Source organism: Amblyraja radiata, chromosome 2 (assembly GCF_010909765.2).
Source record: "Amblyraja radiata isolate CabotCenter1 chromosome 2, sAmbRad1.1.pri, whole genome shotgun sequence".
In the NCBI taxonomy this organism is placed as follows: Eukaryota; Metazoa; Chordata; class Chondrichthyes; order Rajiformes; family Rajidae; genus Amblyraja; species Amblyraja radiata.
The window spans coordinates 106,999,332-107,023,627 of record NC_045957.1 but is presented as its reverse complement, the minus strand read 5'-3'; the positions used below and the strand labels follow the sequence as shown (position 1 = coordinate 107,023,627).

The 24,296-nt window shown below is 42.5% G+C and overlaps 1 protein-coding gene across 2 annotated transcripts in view; it reads right to left on the bottom strand.

Annotated features, from left to right (window-relative positions):
* Positions 1–24,296, bottom strand: part of dbf4 (DBF4 zinc finger) — a 62,375-nt gene that overhangs the window by 34,557 nt on the left and 3,522 nt on the right. Inside the window, exons 2-6 of one of the 2 annotated variants that reach the window (XM_033012994.1) lie at positions 18,185–18,267; positions 11,201–11,373; positions 8,439–8,633; positions 4,788–4,832; positions 6–75 (exon numbers count right to left, since the gene is read on the bottom strand). In XM_033012994.1, coding sequence (XP_032868885.1) covers positions 6–75; positions 4,788–4,832; positions 8,439–8,633; positions 11,201–11,373; positions 18,185–18,218 — 517 coding nt within the window. In that variant the 5' untranslated portion in view covers positions 18,219–18,267. The remainder of the gene's footprint in view (positions 1–5; positions 76–4,787; positions 4,833–8,438; positions 8,634–11,200; positions 11,374–18,184; positions 18,268–24,296) is intronic. The other variant, XM_033012995.1, reaches the window with a different exon arrangement.

The window sequence follows — 24,296 nt, the reverse complement described above, 5'->3', positions numbered from 1 at the left end:
GATACCATCCACGTAGAGTATTCGTACTCCCCAAGCTACAGCATTCGACAGGATACTGTTTCTGGGAACAAATTCCTAATGTAGAAAGGTAGGAATAGATTTGGAAAATAACTTTCTTAAATATACAAACAACACAATTAATTTAACAGTAATATTAAAACAATTTAAATATTAATTTTCAAACGTCATCTAAATGACAATCAGAAATATTGCTGGGACATATCTATAAACATTTACCAGCTATGTATTGTGGAAGTCCTACGCTTGAAAGTTTTGACAAAACCTACCCACGTTCTCATCCACTAAAGTTACAATGATAATCAAAGTTAAATTTGACAAAGATAAATTCATACTACATAAACACATTAAAAAAAACATTAAACAGAAATATTTTTTAAAACAATTTGTTTCGTCCTTGCATTTAAAATCTACACCTCCACAATCCCCAATTAAATCGAACCTGGTGTGTAACCCAAGAAGTCATTTCCCAACATTAATACTGTGGAAACGCTAGCGGCTATGCTGCTAGATCTTTCTCCAAAGTAAGCTCACCAGCTTAAATGTGTCCAGGACTTTCATATCTACAGTGCCCTTCATAATGTTTGGGACAAAGACCCATCATTTATTTATTTGCCTCTCTACTCCACAATTTGAGATTTGTAATAGAAAATAAAAAATCACATGTGGTGAAAGTGCACTGTCAGATTTTTAAAAGGCCATTTTTACGCATTTTGGTTTCACCATGTAGAAATTACAGCAGTGTTTATACATAGTCTCCCCCCCCCCCCCCCATTTCAGGGCACCATAATGTTTGGGACACAGCAATGTCATGTAAATGAAAGTAGTCATGTTTAGTATTTTGTTGCATATCCTTTGCATACTGCTTGAAGTCTGCGATTCATGGACATCACCAGTTGCTGGGTGTCTTCTCTGGTGATGCTCTGCCAGGCCTGTATTGCAGCTATCTTTAGCTTATGCTTGATTTGGGGGCTAGTCCCCTTCAGTTTTCTCTTCAGCATATAAAAGGCATGCTCAATTGGGTTCAGATCGGGTGACTGATTTGGCCACTCAAGAATCCACAATTTTTTCGCTTTGAAAAACTCCTTTGTTGTTTTAGCAGTATGTGTTGGATCATTGTCTTGCTGTAGAATGAACCGCCGGCCAATGAGTTTTGAGGCATTTGTTTGAACGAGCAGGTAGGATGTGTCTATACACTTCAAAATTCATTATGCTTCTACCATCAGCAGTTGTATTATCAATGAAGATAAGTGAGCCAGTACTCTACTCCCAATTCCTCCGTCTACGCCACACCTGCGCCCAGGACGAGGTTTTCCATACCAGGGCATCGGAGATGTCCTCAATCTTTAGGGAACGGGGGTTCCTCTCTTCCATTATATATGACTCTCTCACAAGGGTCTCCTCGATGTCCTGCAGCTCTGCTCTTACTTGCCCTATTCGTAACAAGGACAGAGTCTACCTTGTCCTCACCTTCCACGCCTTCAGCCGTCGCATACAGCATATAATCCTCCAACATTTTCGCCACCACCAACGGGATCCCACTACTGACCACATCTTCCCATCTCCATCCCTTTCTGTTTTCCGCAGAGACCGTTCCCTTCGAAACTCCCTGGTCAACGTCCCTTCCCACCCAAACCACCCCTTCCCCGGTACTTTCCCTTGCAACCGCAGGAAATGCTACACTTGTCGCTTTACCTCCCCCCTCGACTCCATCCAAGGACCCAAGCAGTCTTTCCAGGTGAGGAAGAGTTTCATCTGCACCTCCTCCAACCTCATCTATTGCATCGGCCGCCCAAGGTGTCAACTGCTGTACATCGGTGAGACCAAACGCAGGCTTGGCAATCGCTTCGCCCAACACCTCCGCACAGTTCGCATTAACCAACCTGATCCCCCGGTGGCTCAGCACTTCCCCCTCCCATTCCAAATCCGTTCTTTCTGTCCTGGGCCTCCTCCATGGCCATAGTGAGTCCCACCGCAAATTGGAGGAACAGCATCTCATATTTCGCTTGGGTAGTTTACACCCTAGCAGTATGAACATTGACCTCCAATTTCAGGCAGTCCTTGCTTTCTCCCTCCTTCCCCTCCCCTTCCCAGCTCACTCTCACAGCCCACTGTCTCCGCCTCTTCCTTTCTTCTTCCCGCCCCCCCCCACCCCCACATCAGTCTGAGAAGGGTCTCGACCCGAAACATCACCTATTCCTTCGCTCCATAGATGCTGCCTCACCCGCTGAGTTTCTCCAGCATTTTTGGCTACCTTCCAGAACTGTGGTTGCTTCTTGGCAAGTACCTCTTGGCAAACTGTAACGTGGCCATCCTATTTTTGCGGCTAACCAGTGGTTTACATCTTGCAGTGTAGCCTCTGTATTTCTGTTCATGAAGTCTTCTGCGGACAGTGGTCATTAACAAATCCACACCTGAAGAGTCTTTCTGATCTGTCGGACAGGTGTTTGGGGATCTTTCTTTATTCTAGAGAGAATTCTTCTGTCATCAGCTGTGGAGGTCTTCCTTGGCCTGCCAGTCCCTTTGCGATTATTAAGCTCACCAGTTCTCTCTTTCTTCTTAATGATGTTCCAAACAGTTGATTTTGGTAAGCCTGTTTGGCTGATGGCTCCAACAGTTTTATTCTTGTTTCTCAATCTCATAATGGCTTCTTTAACTTTCATTGCGGCAACTTTGGTCCTCATGTTGATAAACAGCAATAAGTTTCCAAAGGTGATGGAAAGACTGGAGGAAAGACTAGGTGCTGAGAGCTCTCTTATACCTGCATTAAGGAGGCATTTAAACAACCCTGAGCAATTACAAATACCAGTGAAGCCATGTGTCCCAAACATTATGGTGCCCTGAAATGGGGGGACTATGTATAAACACAGCTGTAATTTCTACATGGTGAAACCAAATGTATAAAAATGGCCTTTAATAAAATCTGACAACGTGCACTTTAACATGTAATTTTTTTCTATTACAAACCTCAAATTGGGGAGTACAGAGGCAAATAAATAAATGATGGTTCTTTGTCCCAAACATTATGGAGGGCACTGTGACTGTACATGTTCAGAAATCCTGAACTAATTCCATTTAAATAGTTTAAAAACATTGATTCTGTTCAATTGCAGCATCATTATCAAGCCAGATTTGGTCTAATACATGAATCTATAACTGTCAGTGGACATTTCAACGAAGTCTCATAGTTAACCATTGCATATTTTGGGCAAATGCCATTTGCACAGATTGATCCGGAAGTGGCGGCACTGGTGAACGGCTGCAGCTCGCCTGCAGTCCGTTTGTTTTTACTTTTTTGTGTTGTTTTTTTCCGTCTTGTTTAGTTAAGTTTTTGGTTTTTAGGTTTGTGTTATGTGTGTGGGGGGGGGGGGGGGGGGGGGGGGGTGTGGGGGGTTGAAACAGGGCTTTCTGTCTCTCCCTTCGGGGGAATGCGACTTTCTCTGCCTCCGTCTGCGCTGAGGCCTAATGGCGGAGCTGGCGACCTCGAGGCTCTGGAGGCTCCTGTCAGGACTCGCCCTGGGCTCGTTCCCGTGAGGGCGGCCCGGCTCGGGGCTGGAACGGCGCTCCCGTGAGGGGCTGAGACGCTCCCGTGAGGGCGGCCTGGCTCGAGGGTAACGGCACTCCCGTGAGGGCTGTCTGGCTCGAGGGTAACGGCACTCCCGTGAGGGCTGCCCGGCTCGAGGGTAACGGCGCTCCCATGAGGGCGGCCCAGCTCGAGGGTAACGGCGCTCCCGTGAGGGGCTGAGACGCTCCCGTGAGGGCGGCCTGGCTCGAGGGTAACAGCGCTCCCGTGAGGGCGGCCCAGCTCGAGGGAAACGGCGCTCCCGTGAGGGCGGCCTGGCGCGGGGCTGGAACGGTGCTCCGATGGCTGAGACGGCGTTCTGGCGACGGCAGCCTGAGTCCGGGGTTCGGCCGCGGACCAGTGGACGACATCGTCAACAGCTGCGTCCGCTGGACTGGAGGGCGGCAGCTTCGACCACCCCCGGGCCGCGGAGTTTGAACCGGCCCGTTCGCGGAGCTCGGTGAGCCGCGGGACTGACTTACCATCGCCTGGTGGGGTATCGCCTCAGCGCAGAGGGAGAAGAGGAGGGAAGAGACAGCAACCCTAAGATTTTTGCCTCCATCACAGTGAGGAGGTGCTTGGTGGACTCACTGTGGTGGATGTTAATTTGTGTTTACTGTCTGTTCTGTTGTTTATTATTGTATGCATGGCTGCAGGTAACGACATTTCGTTCAGACCGTAAGGTCTGAATGACAAATAAAGGATCTAATCTGATCTAATCTAATTATGCATGAACCTAGTATTGCAGCCTGTGCTTGTTCACAGCTCAGGCATGCATAAACAAAGATTATCTTTGGTTTACAGGTTCTTGTCACCTGCATCAGCATTTTTGAAAAAAGTTTAATCTAGAAACTGCATTTTTTCCAATTAAATATTTGTATTCAATATTTGCTTGCATATTAAATTTCATAAAAATTTCAGTCAATTTCTTGCCTATTGTATCTCATCATCAATAACAAACTGATTTCCTCACAGTAGGTTGCACATCAACCTCTAATCTTGTGGGTAGTAAGTAAAACTAAATTTGGAGCGCAAATTCAAAAATCACTAATAACTATAAATTATTAGCTAACATTTAACAATAAATTCAAAAAGGTGATCATTCAAAACTTCAACATTTACTTTCAAATTGGGTCCCTTCTAGAACTAAAGTACAATTTGGAAAATCATTTACTATGTTCATGTGCTCTCTTGGTGAAGCACTTACCTGTTCCTTAATAACCTTTTTTACTAAACTTTTTCCTCGGCTAATCTGTAAAATGGAAACAAAAACACATCAATTGCAAATGATTCTAAAAGTTAATAAGTGTAAAACAAATTTAATGGCGAATTCTACTTCAATCATTGTCAAATTAAAGAACTTTTGCATCAAAATAATACCAACTAGTATTTCTGTAGAATAATTTTCATTGTGCACTGGGAGGAACAGAGGTTGGAAGATAAAAGTAAAATAGACATAAAAGGAAAGATGCCAAGAAATATAGAGGTAACTGAAAGCAGTAAAAAATATTATTTTGACACTCAAGAGATGGAGGATTTAGGATCAAAGTTGTGCAGCCACAAAGGTAGACACAAAATGCTGGAGTAACTCAGCGGGTCAGGCAGCATCTCTGGAGAGAAGGAATGGGTGACGTTTCGGGTCGAGACCCTTCTTCAGTCTGATGTCAAGGGAGGGGGCAGGACAAAGAACATAGTCGGATACAGTAAGACTAGTGGGAAAACTGGGGAGGGGGAGGGGATAGATAGGGAAAGCAAGGGTTATCTAAAGTTAGAGAAGTCAATGTTCATACCACTGGGGTGTAAACTACTCAAGCGACATATGAGGTGCTGTTCCTCCAATTTGCACGGGGCCTCACTCTGACAATGGAGGAGGCCCAGGACAGAAAGATCAGATTGGGAATGGGAGGAGGAGTTGAAGTGCTGAGCCACCGGGAGATCAGGTAGGTTAAGACGGACTGAGCGGTGGCGTTCAGCGAAACTATTGCCAAACCTGCGCTTGGTCTCACCATTGTAGAGAAGTTGACACCTGGAACAGCGGATACAGTAGATGAGGTTGGAGGAGGTGCTACAAGCTCTTCCGATGGAGATGATAATCACAAAAGATGGTAATAATGCAGAAATGAACAAGAAGAAGTGCAGAAAACCGTTACCTTGGAAATTCCTGAGTTTCGGTACTTTGCAGTTGATGATTAATAACAGTGCAGTGTTTAAATGTGGATGATCAAAGTACTGAGAGAGGATATTCTTGGGGATTATCCAGTGAGGATATATCGTTAGAACATAAAATAGGAATGAAATAATCACTTTCATGGGACCATATTATAGTCTCTCTAATAGTTAGCGCAAATTAGAGGGACAGATGTGGAGGGAGTTAGCAGATATAAAAATAATAGGATAGTATTAGCGGGGATTTTATCTTCCCTTATATTGACTGAGTCTCCCATAGTGCAAAGGACTTGGACTGAGTGGAATTTGTTAAATGTGTCCAAGAAAGCTTCCTTAATTAGCATATGGGGAGCACTACAGGCAGGTGCAATACTTGACCTTCACTTTGGGAATGAGGTATGGCAAGTGAATGAAGTGTCAGTGGGGGAGGGGTATTTGGCAACCAGTGACCATAATTATATTAGTTTCAATGTAGTTATAGAGAAGCATAGGACTGGCTGACAAATTAAGGTCCTAAATTGGGAAAACGCCAATTTTGGAGTCATTAGGCAGAAACTGGCAGAGGTCGATCGGGAGAGTCTGTTTACAGGTTGACATTGGGTCTAAGTGAGCACGGGTTGAAAGGCAGCATGTACAAAGGCAGCAAAGGCAGAAGGCTTAGCAAGTTTGGTATGTCTCCTACATCTCTCACCAACTTCTAGATGCACCATAGAAAGCATTTTACAAGGATGCATCACAGCTTGGTTTGGGAACAGCTCCATCCAGGACCTCAAGAAATTTTGAAACCAACCTCCCTTCTATTGATTCATTTATACCTCACGCTGCCTCGGCAAGGCCAGCAGCATAATCAAGGATGAGTCGCGCTGTGGCCACTCACTCTTCTCCCCTCAGGCAAAAAGTATAGGTGTGAAAACACACACCACCAGATCCAGGGAAAGTTTCTTCCCAGCTGTTATCAGGTTACTGAATCATCCTACCACAATCAGTGCTGAACTACTATCTTTGATGACCCTTGGACTATCCTTGATCGGACTTTGCTGGCTTTACCTTGCACTAACTGTTATTCTTTATCGTGTATCTATACACTGTAAACTGATTGTAATCATGTATTGTCTTTCTGCTGACTGGTTAGCACACAACAAAAGCTTTTCACTGTACCTCGGTACACGTGACAAGAGACTAAACTGAAACTGTTCCTATTAGGCTGAAGTGCAAAGACGACGCATTTAGGGAACCATGGTTGACAAGAGGTTCCAGTCAGGAAAACGAAGCCATACGTCAGATTTAGGTAATTGAGATCAAGAGAAGTGTAAATAGTGCAGTACACTGAAGAAATCAAATACAGGAATATCTAGTGCAACACTGAAATTGGAGTTGTCATGCATCTCTGGAATTAGTGTTAAGAAAACATCATGCTAAAGTACTCAGCACCAAAACATATAGAAAGCTGTGAAAAGTTGTGTTACTATAGTGATTTTGCTAATCACAAACGTGAGGCCATTTCTGTTCCAGTCTAAGTAAATGTTTAATACCAAGGTATACCTTACTACAGCCAAACAATCTACCCAACACTGACATTTCATATTTATGACTAAGAAATGTTATTATGTCAAATATCACTACATATTTTCAATACTTTCCCCTTTCTTTCTTAATTCAATCCAAAATAGACTTTGCTCTTTTTTTGGTGTACTATTTAAAATTTAACATTGAACCATTCCAAATTGCACTCAGTTGTTCTTACCCTATCTACCTCATTAATCAACCAAATTGGGGTGGATTATCCAAATTGCCATCTCCAAAACAATCCCCATACCCGTGCACAGACTCTCCCAATTGACTTCTGCAAGTGATGAACTGCACTGACTGTTATGTGTTGAAAGTACAGTGGCTCAGCAGAAGTGTGTGCCTCCTCTGAACTACTTAACACCCAATTTCACAAAGCATTGATTCTGTTGTTCCCTCTCTGCATGCTGAACTTTGTTAATGCAAGGTAATCTTCCACCCATTGCATCATCTCACAGTCTCCACTACAGGTTGATGTGGTAGCTCTGCTAAAAGTCAGTACCCCTGCAAAGGCACCATTTTGTGGGAGTTTACAGAATTAATGCTCCACCTTCCCCATGGCAAATCCTGCCTCAGGGTAATTTTGTTGACCTATCCACGATGATGTGGATTTTTCTTTAGCAATTAAGCCAAAAAGACCTAAAGGATGGAGATCTGATTTTGCATTCAGTATTCTATTAATTGCAATTGGAAGTGAAGTCTGAGTGAATTCACTACATGATCTGCACATGATCTACAATGTCTGTACTACACTGAATTCACCAAAAATGCTGACTATATTGAGTTTGGAAAGTGAAGCAAAACTTGAATTAACCGGGCATGCAGTGGCCTTCCACTTTTAGGATCGCCAAGGACTTGTAAGTATGATGAATCGCTAATATCATTAGTTTGCCAATCACAGCAACATCTGAGCTCATGTCTGTTTTTTTCCCTCTCCCCGTCATTAACTTGTGCATAGTTCTACTTAAAGACCCCAGTATTTGCACATAGCTTATCTTTATAGGACTGTCATATTATTAACTTTGAAATACACTTTCCATATTGGTGCCTGAAATTCTCCAGATTTTTGCCTGAACAAACATTTAATTACCACTATCATGTTTAATAAATTTGTGATTTTACATACCATTTCCAATGTTCTATGTGAACTCCCTTCATTGCTTTCTCTCCGACTGCTTGGATGAGGAGATGTGTTACCAGTATTCTGAACAGAATCGGGGCTTGGAACTGGAGAGTTTTTGCCTTGCGTTTGGGCAAATTTGGCCTCACTTCTATTTGAAACGATGTAATTAATATCTTTGCTAAGAAACTTTTCAATTGTCTATTAAAATAAAACACAAAAGCAAGACATTAGGAAGTGATATTTTTCGTTAAATGTGCATAAGCACACCTCTTAGCAGCATATAATTCAGCATGAACACAGAAGAAATAATGCATTACTGATGAACATTTTCAGAAAGAGCATTCTAAGCTTTTTGAAATATTTGCTTATCGAAACCAGGACCATCTTAAAATCATAAAAAAAGCAAACAGTTTTGGTAGGACATATAGACAGTGGGCTGAGGTGCTTTTTTGTTTCATTTCGTGACCAAATCACGTATCTACCTGTATTTATAACCTATTGTGTAAAAATATTATAGAAATCATATCTGAAACTCGTCAAGAACAAATCCGGCACATATTTTTAAAAGATGAGAAAAAGCTCAAAATTTCCAAGTAGCAATTGCCCAATCTAAGCATGTTTGACATTGGGTCGGACGCCAAGTGACCAATCACGCGCTTAGTTATAGGCCAGCTAGGCAGGGAGACCACATCAAGGTGGGGGGTCCAACGCGTGTGCGTGTGTCCTCGAAAACCAGACGCCAAAACTTTTACATTTTTCAGTTGAGATTTTCCTTGTGATTTTAGAAATCCACTACTCTGTACATTTGCTACATTATTTTCCCGACTTTTTAATTAAAATTGTTCACAAATCTGACCTTTAAAAAAAAAATCTGACCGCTGCCCAGCTGCTGACGTTACAATAACAGTGAAATTTTTACATCTTCTTGTAGAAGTTTTCCTTATGATTTAAAAAATCCAATCCTCTATAAATTTGGTCCCCAGAGGGCTCTGGATTGAACACGCAGTAATTTGGCTGGGTTTCCGAGGCCTCCTCTCCCCCTCCCCCCTTCCCCTCCCCGCCCCCCTCTCTCAACCCCCCTCCCACTCCTCTCCCTCTACCCCTCTCTCCCTCCCCTCCTACTACACCCCCCTCTCTCCCCCCTCTCTTCTCCCCGATCCTCTCCTCCCTCTCTCCAAACCGGCTTCCCCCCCCCCTCTCTCTCTCTCTCTCTCTCTGCCCCCTCCCTCTCTCTGTCTCTGCTCTTCTGACTCTGCCCCCCCTCTCTCTCTTTATTCCCCCAGCCTCTCTAGACGCGCCTGCAATGCATCAGTGGATAGAGCGGGGATGGGGTAAACGGAGACAATGAATAATATTAATATAATATCAAGGGGGGGTGATTAGTGTGCGTGTGACGCCGCAGGCCGCCCCCTCTCCCCCCTGCAGCCGTGCGTTGAGGGGACGGGACCCAATGGGTCCCCCTTGGTCTAGTGTTATCTAAATCTGTGCCAAATTTCAAGTAGATACCAGACATGGGTCACGAAAGTTAAATTCTAGACACATTTTCGATGCTCGGCCAACGGCCTAATACACTTTGGCACATTATATCATCAAATAGTCAGGAGCAAACCGATGCTGACAATCTCAAAGACACATCTATATGTGATTTCAGCTATCAATCACAGACGACAATAATGAAATCAAACTTTAACAGAATGAACGAGAGACAGAAAAGGCATCAGAAGTTGAAAAATATATTTGATTTTTGAATGCATCATTGCTTAGTGCAATACTATAAAACTATAGGTCAATAAGTTGAAAGTAGCAACTCAAGTGCCTTCATCAGTCTGGGCATTGAGTATAAGAGTCATGTTGCAGCTTCATATAACTTTAGTTATACTGCATTCAGGGTATTGTGTGCAGTTGTCGTTGTCCCGTTCTAAGAAGGAGGTGGAACGTTTGAGAGATTGCAGGAGATTTATCATGAAGCTGATATGAGGCTATTCGCTAAAAGGAAAAATTGATTATTTTCTCTGGAGCATCAGAGGCTGAGGGGCGACCTAACAGAGGTATATTAAATTATGAGAGGCATATATGGGAGAGGACATGACTTTAAAGTGAAAGGAGCAGAATTTAAAGGAGCTGTGTGGGAGAAGCTTTTATCCCCACTGCACAATGGACTTGCTTGGAGTATGATGCCAGGGGTGATCGTGGTCGAAGCATATGTGATCATTTAAGAGGCTTTTAGAAAGACATGCAAATATGCAAGGAATGGGGAGTTATGGAAAGGCGGGCAAAAGGGATTAGTTTAAGTAGGCATCACATTTAACAGACGCGTCGAAGGACCCAATCCTTTGCCGCACTGTTTTATGTTTGAATTCAATTAAAATTGGCATTGTCGAGACTCTTGTAAACAGCTGCCAAATGTGCCTTGAAATGCCATTTATAATCTATCACAACAAATGTCACTTGCACTAGTATATTAGTCCTGAAATTTTGACTGATTTCCATATAACTCATCATTAAAAACTTTATAGCAGAGTACACCAGTAAACAACACAGTAGGAACTAAAAGTTCCTGGAAGAAAACCACACTAATTTAATCTATATTATATGACATAAACAAAGACTTGTCGCTTTACCAAAAAAAAAGTACAATATTATCTTGACTTGACAAAAGCAGCACCCCAAACATTTACAGCACAAGCTTGGAAGTGGCATAACTATGTATGTTAAAGTTTGCAAGCAATTCAATAAATTGATTATTCTTGAAATTGTTTACATACCCCTCCTAGATCCTGTAAATCCTTTTCTAAGGTTTCTGTATGCTTATTGGAAGGCAGATCAAGGTAAAAGATTTTTCCAGTAAAAGGTTTCAATTTGACTTCAGCAGCTTTGTTACCACCTCGCTGAAATGCTTTTAGCGTTCCTTTACTTCTTCCTGATAATCCACGTGCTGCTGATCAGATAATAAAGATTCTACAATTAAATCACTGTAATTAAAAAATGCAATTAAAAAACAATAGCGTTGGTTTAAATTTTGACAGGTCTGTCGTAAATCCCAAAATAAAATAAGACACATATTTGTTTAGCTGAAAGTTTGCATTATTCATACCACATATTTCTGAAAACCTAAAAAAAAGGAATAATTCACTTACAAGGACTCAGACTTGGGTAACGATGGAACATCGCCTTTCTATTTCCTCCAGAGATACTCAGTATTTTGTATTTTACAAAGGAGACTCATTCCATAAATAAAAGCAAATATGGTATGGTTTGCTCAAAGGTGACTAATAAACAATTAATTTCACAGCCCAACCCCTTCCCCAAAAAGATATAAATCATATTCAGTTTTATGTTGCAGCAGAGGGCCACTTAGTAAATTAATTAAAAAATTGGCAGACAGGAAAAATAGCAATCAACATTTTAAATTTAATTAGCAAAGAAGGCTGGGCAATTGGCTGTGATCTGTTGATCCGGAAGTTGGTGGTCGTTTAGGGACGTTGCCGGGTTTTGTGTCTCCGTGTGTCCGCTGCCCGGAGCCGCGGCCCTGCTCCACCCGGCCCTGTGTGTGGGCACTGCCGATCCACAGTCCGTCACAGTGCGGCCGCACAGGGGGGAGACAGGGCGGAGGGCAGCCCTGAACGGACAGCACTGACCCCAGGGGGAGAGTGGGGGCTGTCCAGAGGGATCGGCTCCTTCTGCCACTTACACCGGGTGTCTGCGTGTCCCTTCGTGCTCAGGTTCAGAGCTCAGTCACCCTCCAGCCCTGGGTGGTTGTGGGCCGGGACTTGCCCTCAACCTGCTGGCACTCGCAAGTCAGTCACGAAAACATTTGTATCATCTATGTCCATGAGCAGCAGTGATGTTGGTGGTTTTTACCAGTTAAGAACGTACGTGTTGCGTGTGTGGTACTGCAGGCTTGAGCAACACTGTGCGCCATGCCCATTGACCTTATGACCTTCCGTGCAACCCACCTATTTAAACGTGGCCCTCCCCCTGATGTCACTCGAAGCAAGTCCCCCCCCCCCCCCATGTTGCAGGGCATTGTCACTTTGGAAGTGGGTTGAAAGATTTTCCGTTTAAAAACTTGGTTTTGGGTATTTTTAAAATGCTGTAACTTTGGAAATATCGGTGGAAATATGATGGGAAGATGTTTATCACCACCAGGGGAAAAATGTGAGTTAGGTGTGTGAAAATGGGAAGGCTGTGGCCTAGTGTTTGGAAGAAGATAGAAACAACAGATTGACACAGTGACACATCGTGGGTACAAACAAGACAAAAACTTTTAGGTATATAGAGATAAATAACACCAGCAATTTGTCCTGGACCAGCCAAATCGAAGCACGCTAGCATCTCTACTTCCTTAGAAGACTTTGGAAGTTCAGCATGTCCCCAACAATCCTCACATCTTGTTCAGTTACACTGTAGAAACATAGAAAATAGGTGCAGGAGTAGGCCATTCGGCCCTTCGAGCCTGCCTCCCCTCAATCCCCCCTCAATCTTCTAAATTCTAGCGAGTACAAACCAAGTCTATCCAGTCTTTCTTCATATGAAAGTCCTGCCATCCCAGGAATCAGTCTGTAGAAGGCATTTCATCAGTATGTCATGGCATGGTTTGGGAACAGTTCGATCCATGAACACAAGACATTGCAGATAGTTGTGGACGTAGTCCAGAACATCACACAAACTAACCTTCCTTCCATTGACTCCATGTATAATTCACACTGCCTTGGCAAGGCTGTCAGCACAATCAAGGACTAGTCTCACCTTGGTCACTCCCTTTACTCCCCTCACCCATCAGGCAAGAGATACAGAAGTTTGAAAGTACATACTTTCTGATTCAGGAACAGTCTTTTCCTAGCTGTTATCAGCCAACTGACCATCCTTTCACCAGCTAATGTGCAATCCTAACCTCCCATCTATCTCATTGGACCTTTGAACAATTTTTTAGTGGACTTTACCTTGCACTAACTTGTACCTTTTATTCTTTATCTGTACACTGCGAGTGGCTTGATTGTAATCTTGTAAAGTTTTTTTATACTGGATAGCAGACAACAAATCCTTTCACTGAACCTCGGTACTCGAGACAATAGTAAACAAAACAATGGGTCGAACGACAGGAAGCAGGTGGCCTTAAATTAATGCTTATCTATATTTACCATAGAGAAGGACACAAAATCTGATGAGTTCAGGAGAGGGACCTGTGACATCTTGGAGCATATCAACATTACACTGAAGATGCTGGAGGACGAAATGCATCACGGTCAATAAATCTCCGATGCCAGGCCAGGTATATCCCAGGAAAGTATGAGAAACAAGAGAGAAGATTCCTTAGGGGAGATCTTAGGTATCTTTCTTTGCCACAGGTGAGACTGGAGGATAGCTGCAAGGACAAGCTAAGGAACTACGAGCCAGTGAGCTTCATATCAGTGATGAGAAAGTTATTGGAAGGGATACTGAGAGACAGGATTTATTTGTATTTGGAAATGCAATAACGGATTACAGATAGTCAGCATGGCTTTATGGATATCTCACAAATGTGAATTAACTTTTTGAAGAGACGACCAAGAGGATTGAAGAGGGCAGAGTGACTGCTTTTAGTTGTCCTCTGAATTTGCTCAACCGTTGATTCAGTGGGGAAAATTAGGGATGAACAATAAATGATTACCCAGGCAGCGATGCTAAGCGTCCCGTGATTTTATAAAAGAATTAAGGCACATATTAACAATACTAACTGAATGTTGGTATAGACTTGAAGGGTAGAATGGCTTATACATTTCAAATGAGAGCATGATTATTTTGAATTTATGATGAACAAAATTATCTAAAATGTCATAGTTTGATAAAGAGATGGAAAACGAAAAGCAATTCTACCACTGGTATGTTGGTGAAGGAAAATAGTCATAAAATCAAACAGCACTGACATCTCTGAATTGGAATCCCTTTGTCCAAATTCACCCATGCTGACCTGGCACATTAAAAAAAAACATTTTACCCCGACCTGGCACATTAAAAAAAAACATTTTACCCCGACCTGGCACATTTAAAAAAAAAAACATTTTACCATGGAAAACATTTCGTAATTGAACATTAGGGTTTCAAAAATTGTTGAAAATTATTAAAGTTGCTAATAAGCTAGGAAATGAAATAATTTTCTCAAAAACCAAAATCAAGCGTTTTATTAATGACTAAATGCCTCATTTTTAGGATGCTGTTAGACTTGTTGATTGCTTGGAGACTGGTTGGTGTGAATCAGTCAAGGGATTTGCCTATATAAACTGACACCAAAGCACTAAAGCACTCCTGTTTGTCATCTATAAAAACCTGGATGCAACATAATTTCCTCAAACTCAACAGCGATAAGACAGAATTCCTCCTCATAGGCTCCAAAGCCACACTCAGCAAAATCAATAACCCCACTCTCACCATCGACGCACCACTGTCTCCCCATCTCCCCAGGCCCGCAACCTTGGCGTGATCTTTGATTCCACCCTCTCCCATGAGCCTCACATCCGCCATGTCATTAAAACCTCCTTCTTTCATCTCCGCAACATCGCCAAACTCAGACCCTCTCTCACACCTCCCACTGCTGAAAGACTCATCCATGCCTTCATCTCCTCCCGACTGGACGACTGCAACTCACTTCTCCTTGGCATCAGCTCCACCTACATCAACTGACTCCAACTGGTCCAGAACGCAGCCGCCCGACTCATTACCCACACCAAATCCTGGCATCACATCACTTCAGTCCTCAAACAACTTCACTGGCTTCCCATCTCCCACCGGATCAACTACAAAATCCTGATCCTCACCTACAAAGCCCTCCACCATCTGGCCCCCCCATATCTCACTGACCTCCTCTCCCCCTATCAACCCTCACGGTCCCTCAGATCCACATCAGCCGGTCTCCTCTCCATCCACAAGTCCAACCTCCGCAGTTTTGGGGACAGAGCCTTCTCCAGGGCAGCTCCCAGGCTCTGGAACTTCCTCCCCCAACTGATCCGCAATTCTGTGTCCCTCACCATCTTCCAGTCCCGCCTCAAGACCCATCTCTTCACCTCTGCCTATCCTTAGCCCCACGTCCCCCTCCCTTTTCATCTGTGCATTAATTGCCTCATATTGTGTTTTGTATTGAATTCTGTCTTTACTTTGTGTACTAGTCATGTCTCTACTATTTATTTCATTCCCCTTACATGTTTTTCCTCTACCTGCTAAATTTTTGTAAGGTGTCCTTGAGACTCTTGAAAGGCGCCCATAAATAAAATGTATTATTATTATTATTATTAAATCGACCTATCACTTTTTAAGGTTATATCTTTGTAAACAGTTCAACAGATTAAATCGAGCTTTACATTGACACACACTTTTGCATATTATTAGTAATAACATGTTCATATTGTTCATTTTCCACCTACCTAGCCACCCAAAAAAACCCAATCTATGTTAGTAAAAGTCTGATCTTGACCACTTCCTATTGTACTATGTATTGATTTTTAGAAAGAACGCTGCCACTTACGGCTGTGATTTTTGGCCATCTTACTCAGAGTTCCCCTCCGCTGTGCAGGACAAGAGGATATCCCATCGACGAAAAATAAAAGAGTTATTAGTGTTTTAAAAAATGTTGATTCTCTCTCCTGAAGGCCACGCCCCTTCCAGAGGGACTATAAAACCCGGACGTGTGAGTGCCTTAGTCAGTCTCTGCAAGATGGGGAGCGAGAGGGTCACGTCTCTCAGTCTGAGCTGTGAATAACACTGAACACATGTCTACTAAACTGTCAGTGGTTTTACTGACCTGTCAGTGCCCTTAATGTGGTTTAAAATAATAGTTTGGAAATGCTAAAGCTGAGTTGCCTTTGGTTTGGAAATGCCAAAGCTGTGTTGGCCTTTGTTTTGGAAATGCTAAAGCTGTGTTGCCTAATTAAAGTTGCCTTGCCCAATTAAAGTTGCCTTGCCCAATTAAAGTTGCCTTGCCTTCTACACAATTAAAAGTCTAATCTTGATCACTTCCTGTTTGCGCTTTATAATGATTTTAGAAGAAATGCTACCACGTACGGCTGTGATTTTTGGCCATCTCACTCAGAGTCCCCCTCCGCTCATCAGGTGCCGCTCATCGATGAAAAATAAAAGAGTTATTAGTGTTTTAAAAAGTTGAGATTCTCTCTCCTGTCAATCACTGCATGAAGGCCATGCCGCTTCTGGTGGGAGGGAGTGGGGGGGGGGGGGGGGGGGGGGGAGGGACTATAAAACCCAGAAGTGTGGGTGTGGCTCAGTCTCTACAAGATGGAGGAGGGAGAGGTCACGACTCGCTATCTTTAGAGGCCTTGCACCCTGCTTGAAATGGTATGAAACTGCACTTGAATTTGGTGGCCTTGCACCCTGCTTGAAGTGATAAGAAACTGCACTTGAATTTGGTGACCTTGCACCTTTCTTGAAATGGAATTTCAAGGAATAGCTGTGAGTCAACTGCCAGCCCACTAGCCGTGAGTGAGTGAGCTGCTAGCACAACAGGCTTGAGTGACTGAGCTGCCAGCCCAAGAATCCAAATAGCCCTTTGGAAACCAGTCCCTTCAGCCCACAACACACATACTAGCGCTCCAGAAAGCCCCCCCCCCCCCCCCTACTGGCCACCAATATTGGAATTGGTGGAGAGGTGGAATATTGCGTTTGGAGACCAGCTCTCCTGTGTGATGCTGGGACCCAACGGGTCCCACTTAGTCTAGTAATATCTAAATGTCGCACATTTGAATTCTGATTTTCCCATCTAAACTGTATAAAAGGTTTCAAAGGTCATTTATTGTCACATGAACCAATTAAGGTACCGTGATATGTGAATTACCATACAGCAATACGATAAAAAAAGTAAGGCACACAACTACATAAAAGTTAACATAAACATCTACCACAGCGGATTCCCCACATTCCTCACTGTGATGGAAGGCAAAAAAGTCCAATCATCTTCCTCGTTATTCTCCCACGGTCGGGGCAGTCGAACCATCCGTTGGGGCGATCAAAGCTCCCGCAGCTGGCAGTCAAAACCCCCACATCAGGGCGATCCAAACTCCCGCGGCTTGGAGTTCCCGAAGTCGGTCTCTGACCAGACTGCGGGCCCCGTGACGTTAAGTCCGCAAGCACCCACAGTTGGAACTCCGAGGTCAACTCCTGGCAAAGAGATTGCGAGCTGGTAAAGGGCCTGTCCCACTGTACAAGGTAATTCAAGAGCTCTCCCGCGTTAAAAAAAAAATCAAACTTGTGGTAAGCACGTAGAATGTACGTAGCGGGTACGTCGGAGCTCGGGACGTCTCTTAGCTGCTCGTAACGCTAACGGCAGGTACTCGGGAAACGCGGAAAGCTTGTGAACCTGCTGTTGAAACATGTTTTAAAATGTCCACAAGAGCCCCGGGTACCTACGAGCGGTTATTACCGTAATTCTCCGAGTTCGAATCAGGGGAAACTCGGGAGAACTCTTGAATTACCTCATACAGTGGGACAGGCCCTTTAGTCCGCAGGCGACCCCGGTGGAGCTCGCAAAATCGGTCTTGAGCAAAGGCCACCAACTCCTCGGTTAGGACGAAGATACAATACCGAAAATAATTGCATCTCAGTCGAGGTAAGAGATTAGAAAATGTTTCACCCACCCCCTACATAAAACAAGCTAAAGAACACTAAAAACTTACATTTAACACATACAATTAAAACACAAAGAAGGAAAGGACAGACAGACTGTTGGCGAGGCAACCATTGCTAGCGCCACCCGGTGGTAAACTTACGGTTTAATAATAATTTGTTGGTGCGAGGTTTCATTTTCAAGAAAAATCACATTCTTCCTATACCATCTCCGCTCATGAAGTATCTGAAAAGGATTAACAAGGAAGCTAATTCAAATATATTTGATATATTATTCTTGCAATTAACTACAGAGCACTTAACATTCAATAGTAGTTAATAACAGATCAGTTCTTATTTTAGTAATGACCACACACAACATCCCATTGAGCAGAAATTAATTCTAATGGCAGTCCGAATGCTAATAGAATTAAAAAGTCAAGTAGTACTGACTTTTTAATGGCAGAGCTGCAGGATCTCAACTTAGAAATCCATCATCTGGCCCTTTTTATCTGCTCAGTGATCGACTCGTCCAATACGCTTTATCTATTACCCTACTTTGAAAAATTATCTACATTTTCTTTGCACATAATCTTTATCACAACTCAAAGGAAATGTATAGGAAAACTTCTCATTATTTAATAAATGTAAATACATTTATTGTGCCTTGTCTCTTCAGTCTTTTATCTTGCCAACTGAAATTAAAATCTTTCTAAATATAAAATCTCCACATTACAAATGTATACTAAATCTCATTCTCGCCTTGTGCATCAATATGTCCAGGCAGACACTCTAAGTCCATTCTATGTATGGAACAATCACAGGTGCAGTAGACTTTGACAGAAATTGAAGGATACCCTCGGAATTTGAGCTTGAACAACAGTTGGCATCAAAGAGGTGCTCTGAGCAATGTAGCTAGAGTAAAGACCATCAACGATGCATCAGTAGTTCACGGAGGGTGAAGTAAATAATTGTTGTAAAAGATTGTGGCAGCACGGTGGCGCAGCGGTAGAGTTTTGCCTTACCACGCATGTAGCGCCAGAACCCGGGTTCGATCCTGACTACGGGTGCTGTCTGCACGGAGCTTTACGTTCTCCTTGTGACCTGCGTGGGTTGTCTTGGTGTTAGTATAAATTGTCCCTAGTGTGTGTAGGATAGTGTTAATGTGCAGGGATCGCTGGTCGGAGTAAACTCGGTGGGCCGAAGGGCCTGTTTCCACGCTGTATCTCTAAACTAAACTATAGATTTTATAAATTCTGTAATTGCCTATGTGATTTCAGAATGACGTATTGCCTCTGTCGCCAGTCGAGGATATAATTATGTGGCTGCAGAACACTGGCAAGGAGTTACCAATGACCTGGTAGAAAAGTAGTTATAAAATAATTCAAGAATAAGAACCTCAAAGGTAGTAATCTTTGGGTTATTCCATATGCTTTGTGAGTACAGAAATAGAGTGATGTTGCAGATGAGTGCTGAAGAGATGTCAACCAAAAGTGGGCTTTTGATTCTTGAAGCACCACATCCAATCGTAGGGTAAATTAAACTTGGATAATACAGATAAGTTGCAACTCAAAATATACTCACCCGCAGGTTTGCTTGTGCTGTTTAGGAGGGTTTGCAAAGAGGTGATATTATCTGGGACACATGACCATAAAACTTTCTTGTCTTGACTCAAAAGGGAGAAGAGCCATACTGGAAATGAAACACATAGTTTAATGATACGGTTTGAGAGAGAGCAACAAAAGTTTGAAAATGGAGAATAAATTAGTCTGACTGACGGAGGATAGTTTGCCGCCTTCAGGAGGAGGTATCCTTGTCAATGTTTATCATAACGTTTCATGAGGTCATGAGTCAATGTTTCGATCTTCCAATGACACTTTCTTCTACCTTTATACCATTATGCCAATGTTTCTGGTGGGCCTGTCCAGCTGCTGTGGCACAGTGTATCCAGGGTTTATAATGGAGTCGTAAAATACATTGTGTGCAAATAATTCTATGAAGAAACCACATCAGATCAATGCTTAACTAGTTAGACCAAACAATGGGGGCAATAATATCAATTTAGACACTCGTATCCAGATGTTTGTAAGGAAGACTTCGAAAGTCAGCTAGGTTGCAAATATTTTTTTCATAAAGGTTTATAGGGTTGGCTTGCTGATCCAAGATTTAAATTTCCATGTATGGGAAGGAACAGTAGACACAAAAAAACTGGAGTAACTCAGTGGGACAGGCATCATCTCCAGATAGAAGTAATGGGGAAGTTTCGGGTCAAGACCCTTCTTCAAATTCCCATCCCTAATTGTTCTTGAGAAGAACGAGAGAGCTGCAATCCATGAGGAGTGGGCACAACTGTTATGCTCTAAGGAAGTGTTTTCCTAGATTTTGACTCAGCAACAATGAAGAAATGGCAATATATTTCCAAGACAGGTTGATGGGCGATTTGGAGTGCAACTTACAGGTTAGGGCCTCACAAGCCAGAGATTTGTGTTCGATCCTGTCCTCGGGCACTGTCTGTGTTGAATTTGCCCATTCTCTCTGCAAGCGTGTGGGTTTCCTCCCACATCTCAAAGACTTTGTAGGTTAACCTGTCTCTGTAAAATTCCCCCTAAAATAGCCTAACATACTTAGTTGAATCAATCCACTTTTAGTTCAAAGTGGTGGCTGACCCTCACCCTCTCACAGCAACTGACCACGAGAAAAAATGCAATCTTAGTTGTGATGGCCAAATCCCAGAAGTCATATTTTTAAACATGTTGCATTTAAAATCCAGCTCCAACACAGCATATGCACAGGACCAAGATACAGATTAAATATTAACTAATGTGCAATTAAGATTGGGTGAATTTAGTCACACCCATATTTATTCTTTAGTTCATGTCAATGCCTAAAAATAAATCTGCTGTGCTCATGGATATGAAAGAAAGCAAATTCAGATTGTTTATTCACTCAGATGTTTATTTTTTGTTGGATCATGCGAGTATCAGCCAGTTACTAAATAAACAAATGTTGGTTGGGAAATAAAAAAAGTTAATTGTGCGTCTCAATATTCAAACCTACGGTGAAAAAGTGTAAATGCTATTACAAAGAAAATGTATTGGTCTATAAATTAGGGCAAGAGTGGTTGTTGGATGGGGAATATATTTAGATTATCCAATGTACCAATATTTTTTTTAATACTGAATAAACAAAGTTGAGAGAATGGTGAACCTGCAGCACACATCCCTGACAGCAGTGTAGTACAGTACCCTCCATAATGTTTGGGACAAAAAACCATCATTTATTTATTTGCCTCAACAATTTGAGATTTGTAATAGAAAAAGATCACATGTGGTGAAAGTGCACATTGTCAGATTTTAATAAAGGCCATTTTAATACATTTTAGAAACATAGAAACACAGAAAATAGGTGCAGGAGTAGGCCATTCGGCCCTTCGAGCCTGCACCGCCATTCAATATGATCATGGCTGATCATTCAACTCAGTATCCTGTACCTGCCTTCTCTCCATACCCCCTGATCCCTTTAGCCACAAGGGCCACATCTAACTCCCTCTTAAATATAGCCAATGAACCGGCCTCAACTACCTTCTGTAGCAGAGAATTCCATAGATTCACCACTCTCTGTGTAAAAAATGATTTTCTCATCTCGGTCCTAAAAGACTTCCCCCTTATGCTTAAACTGTGACCCCTTGTTCTGGACTTCCCCAACATCGGGAATAATCTTCCTGCATCTAGCCTGTCCAACCCCTTAAGAATTTTGTAAGTTTTTTTATAAGATCCCTCCTCAACTTTGGTTTCACCATGTAGAAATTACAGCAGTGTTTATACATAGACCCCCCTTTCAGGGCACCATAATGTTTGGGACACAGCAATGTCATGTAAATGAAAGTAGTCATGTTTAGTATTTTGTTGCATATCCTTTGCATGCAATGACAGCTTGAAGTCTGCAATTCATGGGCATCATCAGTTGCTGGGTGACTTCTCTGGTGATGCTCTGCCAGGCCTGTATTGCAGTCATATTTAGCTTATGCTTGTTTTGGAAGCTAGTCCCCTTCAGTTTTCTATTCAGCATATATAAGGCATGCTCATTTGAGTTCAGATCGGATGATTGACTTGGCCACTTAAGAACTGACCATTTTTAGCTTTGAAAAACTCCTTTGTTGCTTTAGCAGTATGTTTGGGATAATTATCTTGCTGTAGAATTTTTCAACTTCTTTAAAATTTCAACAGATTTAAACCAATCTCTCAAAGTGTTTCCTCACAGGATTACACCTTCTCAGGTAGACAAAATTGCTGGAGAAACTCAGCGGGTGCGGCAGCATCTCTGGCGCGAAGGAAAGAGGCAACGTTTCGTGCCGAAACCCTTCTTCAGACTGATTCTCCAGCATCTGCAATTACTTCTTGAACATTACACCGTCTCCACTGGAATCAGCCCAGTTACCACAGACTGAAAGGTTGTAAATGTAACCCAATGGTTAACAAAGTAGGGAAAGAGAAGGCAGGGTAATCAGGTCTCAGGACCAATTTTCACTTGATCCATTTCCACTGACCTGCAACCATTTCTTCTGATTTTCAAGAAGAGCCATTTGTACTTTTTAGTGTTTTAATGGCCAAATACATTCTAATACTCAAACAATATTGACTACTTTAATATCGGAAAATAACGGGGAGAAATGAAATGAGTCAGCCTGATGACAACATACATTTGATTTTGAATGAGAAACCATGTATACATTTAGAACAAGCCAAAATAGTTATGCATGCATGATCAACATGAAGATTTGAAATCAGAAGGAGAAATGAGGGGGAATAATCTCAATATTGAGGCAAGGCCATTCAGGAAGAAAATGAAAAGGCAGTTTTTCCTTCAATTAGGAACAATAGAAATCTGGATTTTTTTTCCCCCTAAAGGCTGTAGACACTAGGAGAATTGCAGCACTAAAGGCTAAAAATATTATCTCCTTGTAAAGTAAAAGATACAAGAAATGCAGTGCAAATAAGTGTCAAGGGTCAACAGAAATCTATAATGTTAACAATGTATAATTTCCAAAGTTTATAATCATCAACACTAAACTCAAAATGTAAGAAGTCAACAAAAGGAAACAATAGGAAAACTTTGCTGAACTGATGAAATTAGTACTGGTGGTAATCATTTGTGGTAAAATGTTTTCATTAAAATATTGATTTAATGGTGCAGTTTCAAAGGCAATGTACAAATATTAACGGAGGGAGAAGAATGCTAGGTGAAATAACCCAACATGGAATATGCCAGCATAGTTTTGTACGTGGGAGGTCGTGTCTCACAAATCCGATTGCGTTGTTTTGAAGATGTGACCACAAAGATCGAGGGCAAAGCTGTAGATGTTGCATATATGTATTTCAGCAAAGGTAGGCCGGAAGATTAGATCGCATGGGATCAAAGGAGATAGCTGAATGGATTGAAACTCAGAGGGACAGCCAGCATCTCTGGAGAGAAGGAATGGATTATGTTTTGGGTCAAGATCCTTCTTCGAACTGTCTCGATGGGTCTCAACCCAAACCGTCACCCATTCCTTCTCTCCAGAGATGCTGCCTGTCCTGCTCAGTTACTCCACCAGCATTTTGTGTCTACCTTCAATTTAAACCAGCATCTGCAGTTTTTTCCCCGCATATGAATGGATTGAAAATTGGCTTCATAGAAAAAAGCAGAGGGTAATTGTGAAAGATGTTAAGTTGGAAAGGATGCAGAGAAAATTTGTTTTGTTGTCACCTTCTCCAAGCTAACAATTTCCTTGAACTCCATCTCTTTTGATGTCTTGTTTTAACACACTTTACCCTTCCCGATCTCTGTGTCTCCCTCTCCCCTGACTCTTCAGTCTGAAGAAGGATCTTGACCAAAAACGTCACCCATTCCTTCTATCCAGAGATGCTGCCTGTCCTGCTGAGTTACTCCAGCATTCTGTATCTATCTACAAGGATGTACAAGGATGTTGCCAGCACTCAAGAGTCTGAGTTATAGGGAGAGGCTGAGCAGGCTGGGACTCTATTCTCTGAAGCGCAAGAAAGCGAGGGATGATCTTAAAGATGTGTATAAAATCATAAGAATAGATCGGGTAAACACACAGTCGCCTGCCCAGAGTAGGGAAATAGAGAGCCAGAGGGCATATGTTTAAGGTGAAGGGGGAAAGATATTAGGGGAATCTGAGGGGTAACTTTTTCACACAAAGGGTGGTGGATGTATGGAACAAGCAATGTATGGAGGAGGTAGCTGGGGGCAGGGACTATCACAATGTCTAAGAAG